General features: G+C 38.6%; 1 protein-coding gene across 1 annotated transcript; it reads right to left on the bottom strand.

Annotated features, from left to right (window-relative positions):
* Nucleotides 1-8,220: 8,220 nt before the first annotated feature.
* Nucleotides 8,221-8,918, bottom strand: LOC137572522 (antifreeze protein Maxi-like). The gene is made up of 2 exons (XM_068284262.1): nucleotides 8,811-8,918; nucleotides 8,221-8,736 (listed from the first exon to the last, which is right to left on the bottom strand). Exons 1-2 carry the CDS (start codon nucleotides 8,916-8,918, stop codon nucleotides 8,221-8,223), a joined length of 624 nt encoding a protein of 207 aa, XP_068140363.1.

Raw genomic sequence — 8,918 nt, 5'->3', positions numbered from 1 at the left:
TAGTATGAAGCATGTAAAAACTATTGACAAGCATTTGGTTTTTGAAGTTTGAAATATTTGTTTCACCTGGTATATGGTATACCCAAGTCGGCGGGCCGACTTACTTACTTCATTTTTTACATGTTTTAAATATTTTTTAAAATTTTTGTACAAGTTTTCATAACTATATCTCAAATATAAGTATTTTTGGCCGCGTCTCCATACAAGTGGATCCACTGTGCATTCGTGCTGGTTAAATATTCGGGATGCATATGCGATTGGGTGGCCGTCTAGAGAAATAACTTGCATCCGTAATAACGGTGAATTTTATTTTAACTGTGTTCAGCGTTTGATCCTTCTTTAAATATCTTGACATGGGGAATGCTATTTTTGCGCAATCCCTGACGAACTTTCTGTAGAATCCTGTCATTCCCAGGAAAGATTTGATCTGCTTTGTTGTTGTAGGCATACCGTTTTTGGCTTATTTTCTTCCCTAACCAAAATTTTGTGAAACCCTTTTGCTTTTATCGTTAAAAAGTGTTGAGTTCTGCCTAACTTATATGGAAGAGAGTTCAAATTGGGAATCGGACATCTATCGTCAACTATCATATGGTGAATTTCTTTCTCTTATTATGTTCTGCTCGGGCATTTCTTTTATTTGTCTGTTTATTTCCTCTTTATGAATTTGGGGATATTTATGTAGTGTCATATGGGTACATATGTGCTGAGAGTTGGTAGCCCTGGATGCGGTGCGACAGTGTGGCATCATCGGTAGTAAGCAGAGAGAAGAACAGAAGGAACGATAGAGACCAGACGTATAAGCAGAAGATGCACAAAAAGTTGATTAAGTTTTATTTAAAGTTGTTGAAGTCGTAAAGTCGCTAAAGTTGTCATCTAAAGTTGTTGTGTCAGAATTTGTTTAATTCTAAATTGTTCAAACGACTATTTTGCTATCTAACTATTATTAATTTTAATAAACAACAATTATTGTATACACACAATAATTCTTACATGGGGGCTCAACCGCTCAATCGTTGAAAAAAACAGAAAAGTAATAAAAGTTGAAAAAAAACTGGAAAAAAGTAAAACGAAGAGACAGAATAAAGTTGATAAAAATGTTGCGTTCTGGAAAGAAACAAGGTGCCAAAAATCAAAAAGAGTCTAATTACCAAGTTCAGATAGACAATTTAAACAGCACATTTACGTCGAATGGTGAAATAACGGAGCAAACCGATTTAAAAGTAGTAATCGCAAGAGATACAGATATATACCCATATGCTTCCAGAAACGACGCAGACGAAACGCGGCAGACTGGCGCCGAAGAAACGAAGAGTGACTATGGAAACGGTGAAAACATGCACACGAGTGTACGCAGCAGCGAGTTGGAGACGCTGATCAAAATGTTGGCAGTTAAATTTGAAGACAGCGGTTCGCAACGTAACGATAAATTTTCAAGCGTAACAGTCGATAGTTTTGCAAAGGTGGTGCCTGACTTCGATGGGACATCAATTCCAATTGGACAGTGGCTAAAGAATTTTGAAGAAAATGCGGAGGCATATCAGCTGAGCGAGAAGCAAAAGTATGTTAGTGCACATAATAAAATGATGGGCACTGCAAAGTTATTTTTGGAAACGATTATAGTTGTCAATTATGAAGAATTGTGTTTAGCCCTGATGGACGAGTTTGACCAAAAATTCATAATCAGTTGAGAAGTCGCAAAAAATTGCAGTCAGAAAATTTTCATGCTGCTCTTGGTGTAATCGAGAACGAATCGATTATTACCGCTCAACTGAATAGGTTTGAATTCATTTTTAAACTTAGATCTTAATATCTTTATAACGAGGACTCGGATTTAAATCAAATAAATTTTTTTAAGTAAAACAATTAATTATTTATAAAATACAAAAGTTTTTTATACCGTTTTGCAGAGGGTATTATATAATTGGTGAGATGTTTGTAACGCACAGAAGGAGACGTTTCCGACCCCATAAAGTATATATATTCGTGATCAGCATGAGAAGCTGAGTCGATATAGCCATGTCCGTTCGTCCGTCCGTCGGTCGGTGCGTATGCGATTTACTCAGCCATCTTAAAAGCTATCGCGATGAAATTTTTTTGGGTGCTTTTTATTACCCAGGTGAGATAAAGTATGCAAATTGTCAGGATCGGACTAACATATCATATAGCTCCAGAACAAACATTTTCATAAAAATTGGAGTATCCCCATTAAATAAAATACTACGATGATAGTATTGGATATAATAACTCAGATTCCAAAATTTCAATCCGATCGTATAAATAGAACACAAGTTACAGTCAATATAAATCGGTTCAATCGCTGCCGGCAGCGCTGCTTGCTGCTTACTACGGCATCATCAAAACAACAGAGCACATGCATACACACGCAGACGCAACGCTATATGGACTGTATGTGTATGCGTGCGTTGCTTTACTTAGGGAATGAGGGAAGAAAAAGAACAAATTGTAGTATTAAAAGTAAAATTGTTTTGTTTGTATATTGATGAAGTTTTTTTTGGACATGTAAAATTATTATGAATTATGTATTATATTCTTAAAAACATAACTGAAAATCTTCACTTTTTTTGGCTCAAGTGAATAGGTTTGACCCACAAAACTATAAAAAAAACATTATTCACAGCAATATTTCATGGCACTTGGTAACTTAAATAATAAAAGACACTATTTCTGCATTCTTTAATATGCGGTATGATTACCCTTATTCTTAATTATTTCAAACATTCGAGTTGATAAGGAATAGTAATATTTTTCAATTTCACTCAGTGAAATAGTTGACCAGGCTGTTTTAATCGCTTGCAATTGTCTTCCCCCTTCATACACTCTACTGGATAAAAGTCCCCAAATGTTTTCGATAATAAATCGAACTTAGCCGGCTCGAGGTCAATCTTACAAAGGAAGATTATTTCAAAGGCAACACACAAAAAGGTGAGGTTGTCTGTATAGCTATTTCAAGAACTACCAAGTTCTATTATCAGCAGACTTTGCTAAAGAACTCGAGAATTTTCGATAATATTTATGTCTGGGGAGTATGGCGGCCACTTGAGCAACATGACATTCTGGATGGGGGCGTTGTCTTGTTGGTTTGTCCATTGAATAGGTCCAAAAATTTCGGAAAACTAGGAAAAAGCCTTTTGGAGCACAGTTTTGTTGACATTCGCATTCATCTTTGATGAAACAAACTGCAGCTCACAAGTTCCATAAAACGATATGGCTCCCCAAACTATTACGCCTCCTGGACAGGAGCGATGACGACTCAAAAAGCATTCCTTTTCGTATATCGTGAAAATAATTGTTATAGCCATCTGGTCCGTCGATATTGAGAAGACCACAGCCTTTCACTCCTTGTTCCAAGTCATGTGATCCCGCGCAAATCGAAGTCGTGCTTCCTTTCGTGCATCATTAAGAGGAGGTTTTTTTTTTTTTTTTAATCTCTTTAAATGTTTAGCACTCCGAATAACTCGTTTTACCGTTGCCAAACTAGTATTTACACCGCATTCATCCCTGATTTTACCGGCAGAGAGGTGGAAATTAGAAGCAGTTCGAAGTATTAGTCGCCTTTCTGAAACCGTTGTAGCATATTTTTTCCTCATATCATTTTTCTCCCGTAAACAGCTTCATTACGAAGAAAATTTCTTACCACATTTGGCTTCGACCAATTTTCTTTGCTATTTCATTATGTTTTAGGCCAGATTCAAAATAGCATTTAATTTGACCTTTTTCCAAAATCGGTTAAAGATTTTCCGCCACCCATATTTAAAAAAAATGGTAGCAATTACTTTAAATTTAAGTAGACCAAAGAAATTATGTGTTTTTAATCACGCAGTCAATCAAAAAGTGAAGTCAAAGTTGTCAAACCTAATCAGATTTTCTCATATTATGAGTAATCAAATGAGAGTTCAAAACAAAAAAGAAAGAAGGAAAAAATGGCATAGGACCAAAGAAAGAAGGAAAAATAGAGGTACGGGAAGATTTGAAATACCATTATACAGTTTAACTTCTTTTAAGCAGATAAGAAAGTGCTACGATCTAGTTGAAACGATGAACAGAAACTCCCAAAACAAACGTCGCCAGATTGTCCATACGAAGCCAGCTGGTCAAGCTGATTCAAACTATAAAGGTAAACAGTTGCATTGCTTCAACTGTGGAGCCACAGATCATAGAAAATCGGATTGCAATCAGTAGTCCGATCTGCCCAATTTTTATACCATACACCCATAGGGTGAAATGGTATATTAAAGTCGCTAAAATGTATGTAACAGGCAGAAGGAAGCTTCTCCGACGCTATAAAGTATATATATTCTTGATCAGGATCAACAGCCGAGTCGATCTAGCCATGTCCGTCTATCCGTCCGTATGAACACGCAGATCGCGGAGGCTATAAGAGCTAGAGCCACCAAATTTGGTATGTATACTCGTGTAGTATGTAAATGTATAGAGTTAATTGGAATTTTGGCCACGCCCCCTTACGCGCCCAGGAATCACATAAAACTGTTTTTCTTAAAAAGTATAACAGCTAGAGCCATCAAATTTGGCTTGTATACTCGTTTAGTTAGCGCGCAAAAATTAATTGTTCAAACTTTTTGCCACCCTTCCTTTCGCCCCCGGACATTACATAAAACTGATTTTCTTAAAAACTATGACAGCTACCGACATCAAATTTGGTATGTAAACTAGCTTAATAGACGCGGAGATATTGGTTATTGAATAATTTTACCACGCCCACTTCCGCCCCCGCAAATTAAAAAAACTGATTTTATCAAAAACTAACAAATTTAGTATGTACACTGGCTTAGTATGCGCGCAGAGTATACATCTTTTCATATTTTGCCACGCCCACTTCCGCCTCCATAATTAAGAAAAAACCGATTTCCTCCTGTAGTTTTTTGACTATCGCATTCAAATTCGGCAGACTTATTAATCTTATCTATTTCTACCAAACTACCAAATTTTATTGGTAGTTATTTTATTAATCGGACTAGAAACATGCAAAATATGCGTATGAACGTATTTTACTACGCAGTCCATAAGGGTAAAATTGGCCGTTGGCTAGTGGCGGCGCTAGAGTGTTCGTGTGTTTGTAGAGTGAGCGAGATAGCACATAGTATGAAGCATGTAAAAACAATTGACAAGCATTTGGTTTTTGAAGTTTGAAATATTTGTTTCACCTGGTATATGGTATACCCAAGTCGGCGGGCCGACTTACTTCATTTTTTACATGTTTTAAATATTTTTTAAAATTTTTGTACAAGTTTTCATAACTATATCTCAAATATAAGTATTTTTGGCCGCGTCTCCATACAAGTGGATCCACTGTGCATTCGTGCTGGTTAAATATTCGGGATGCATATGCGATTGGGTGGCCGTCTAGAGAAATAACTTGCATCCGTAATAACGGTGAATTTTATTTTAACTGTGTTCAGAGTTTGATCCTTCTTTAAATATCTTGACATGGGGAATGCTATTTTTGCGCAATCCCTGACGAACTTTCTGTAGAATCCTGTCATTCCCAGGAAAGATTTGATCTGCTTTGTTGTTGTAGGCATACCGTTTTTGGCTTATTTTCTTCCCTAACCAAAATTTTGTGAAACCCTTTAGCTTTTATCGTTGAAAAGTGTTGAGTTCTGCCTAACTTATATGGAAGAGAGTTCAAATTGGGAATCGGACATCTATCGTCAACTATCATATGGTGAATTTCTTTCTCTTATTATGTTCTGCTCGGGCATTTCATTTATTTGTCTGTTTATTTCCTCTTTATGAATTTGGGGATATTTATGTAGTGTCATATGGGTACATATGTGCTGAGAGTTGGTAGCCCTGGATGCGGTGCGACAGTGTGGCATCATCTGTAGTAAGCAGAGAGAAGAACAGAAGGAACGATAGAGACCAGACGTATAAGCAGAAGACGCACAAAAAGTTGATTAAGTTTTATTTAAAGTTGTTGAAGTCGTAAAGTCGCTAAAGTTGTCATCTAAAGTTGTTGTGTCAGAATTTGTTTAATTCTAAATTGTTCAACCGACTATTTTGCTATCTAACTATTATTAATTTTAATAAACAACAATTATTGTATACACACAATAATTCTTACATGGGGGCTCAACCGCTCAATCGTTGAAAAAAACAGAAAAGTAATAAAAGTTGAAAAAAAACGTGAAAAAAGTAAAACGAAGAGACAGAATAAAGTTGATAAAAATGTTGCGTTCTGGAAAGAAACAAGGTGCCAAAAATCAAAAAGAGTCTAATTACCAAGTTCAGATAGACAATTTAAACAGCACATTTACGTCGAATGGTGAAATACAAACATTCGAGTTGATAAGGAATAGTAATATTTTTCAATTTCACTCAGTGAAATAGTTGACCAGGCTGTTTTAAGCGCATGCAATTGTCTTCCCCCTTCATACACTCTCCTGGATAAAAGTCCCCAAATGTTTTCGATAATAAATCGAACTTAGCCGGCTCGAGGTCAATCTTACAAAGGAAGATTATTTCAAAGGCAACACACAAAAAGGTGAGGTTGTCTGTATAGCTATTTCAAGAACTACCAAGTTCTATTATCAGCAGACTTTGCTAAAGAACTCGAGAATTTTCGATAATATTTATGTCTGGGGAGTATGGCGGCCACTTGAGCAACATGACATTCTGGATGGGGGCGTTGTCTTGTTGGTTTGTCCATTGAATAGGTCCAAAAATTTCGGAAAACTAGGAAAAAGCCTTTTGGAGCACAGTTTTGTTGACATTCGCATTCATCTTTGATGAAACAAACTGCAGCTCACAAGTTCCATAAAACGATATGGCTCCCCAAACCATTACGCTCCAGGATAGGAGCGATGACGACTCAAAAAGCATTCCTCTTTTCGTATATCGTGAAAATAATAGTTATAGCCATCCGGTCCGTCGAGATTGAATTTTTTTCGTCAGAGACGACCACAGCCTTCCACTCCTTACTCCAAGTCATGTGATCCCGTGCAAATCGAAGTTGTGCTTCCTTTCGTGCATCATTAAGAGGAGTTTTTTTATTTTATTTTTAATCTCTTTAAATGTTTAGCACTCCGAATAACTCGTTTTATCCCTGCTTTTACCGGCAGAGAGGTGGGAATTAGAAGCAGTTCGAAATATTATGCGCCTCTCTGATGCCGTTGTATCATACTTTTTTCTCATTTCATATTTTTCCGGTAATCTGCTTCATTACGAAGAAAATTGCTTACCACGTTTTGGCTTCGACCAACTTTCTTTGCTATTTCATTATGTTTTAGGCCAGATTCAAAATAGCCTTTAATTTGACCTTTTTCCAAAACCGGTTAAAGATTTTCGCCACCCATATTTTAAAAAAATGTTAGCAATTACTTTAAATTTAAGTAGACCAAGGAAATTATGTGTTTTTGCAATCACGCAGTCAATCAATAAGTGAAGTCAAAGTTGTCAAACCTAATCAGATGAGCCAAAAATAGACCACACATTTAGCGAACTTCACGATAAAAATAGAGGTACGGGAAGATTTGAAATACCCATTACACAGTTTAACTTCTTTTAAGCAGCTAAGAAAGTGCTACGATCTAGTTGAAACGATGACCAGAAACTCCCAAAACAAACGTCGCCAGATTATCCATACGAATACAGTTGGTCAAGTTGATTCAAACTATAAAGGTAAACAGTTGCATTGCTTCAACTGTGGAACCACAGATCATAAAAAATCGGATTGCAATGTGGGTACTAAATGTTTTAAGTGTAACGGTATAGGCCATATATCAAAGGATTGTCCTGAAAGGAAGCATCAAGTAAATATAGTACGGAAATCTGATGAAGACAGCCGATTAAAGGAATTTTCGATTGATGGCAAAAAAGTTATTTGTTTGGTGGATACGGGCGCACTCGTTACTATCATGAGACGAGACAAATACGGGGAACTTTTTCTGGATCGTGAGATACAAAGTCACGTCACTTACCGTGTGAGTTTGGTTAAGATATCTCAACAAACAAACAAAATTTTCATACTGTAAGATGTCAGTTACTTACTTGGTTTGTACATATATCGAAGTTAGTATTTTAAGTATCGATTGTTAGTAGAAAGTTAGTATTTTAAGTATCGATTATTAGTATGGAAAATATCGGTATGCGGCCTAAGGCCACACTAGAGAGTTCCTCCTTCTACTCCGGCAACGATACAAAGAGACAGACGCACTAGCTGCGCAGAAAATAAATAAGTGTTTACAACTCAGAAGTGGGATGAAAGGACACATATTTCGGTACAAGGCAGGCCACACGCTCCACATCCAAGGTGGCCGCCTCCACGCCCGCTGCTGATACTGACTCCACTGCCATGTCCACTACGGTGCCTGCCGCTGCGGTGCCGGTTGCCATTGTGCCCGCCGCTGATGTCGTACCCACTGCCGTGCAGGCCGCTGCGGTACATGTGGCCGCCGTGACAACCTCCGCTGCACCCGCTGCTGCCGCAGCCACTGCTGTACCCGCCGCCGCTGCACCCGCTGCCACCGCATCCACTGCTGCACCCGCCGCATCCACTGCTGTACCCGTCGCCGCATCCAATGCTGTGCCCGCCGCCGCCGCATCTACTGCTGTGCCCGCTGCATCCACTGCTGTACCCGCCGCCACTGTACGCGCTGCCGCCTTATTTGCTGCTGTACCCGCCGCATCCACTGCTGTACCCGCCGCCACTGTACGCACTGTCTCGCTGGCCGCACACGTCACTGACCCTGACGTTCCCTAGGCCGCGGACCCATGGGAAGATATGCCCGCCCGAGTACCCTCCGTGCCGTCTGCCGCTGCCGCTATCACACCGGCTGCTTCCGGCGCATTAATGCAGGCGAAGGATGCTTGAGATTCGCAATCGAGATGCAGGAGATTGCCATGAATGCTCCGATTCCGGAGAACAAGTTGGTCGACAT

Source organism: Drosophila tropicalis, unplaced genomic scaffold, assembly GCF_018151085.1.
Source record: "Drosophila tropicalis isolate 14030-0801.00 unplaced genomic scaffold, ASM1815108v1 contig_377, whole genome shotgun sequence".
NCBI lineage: Eukaryota > Metazoa > Arthropoda > Insecta > Diptera > Drosophilidae > Drosophila > Drosophila tropicalis.
Note: the sequence above shows the minus strand (reverse complement) of the source record. Positions and strands in the feature narration are given on the sequence as shown.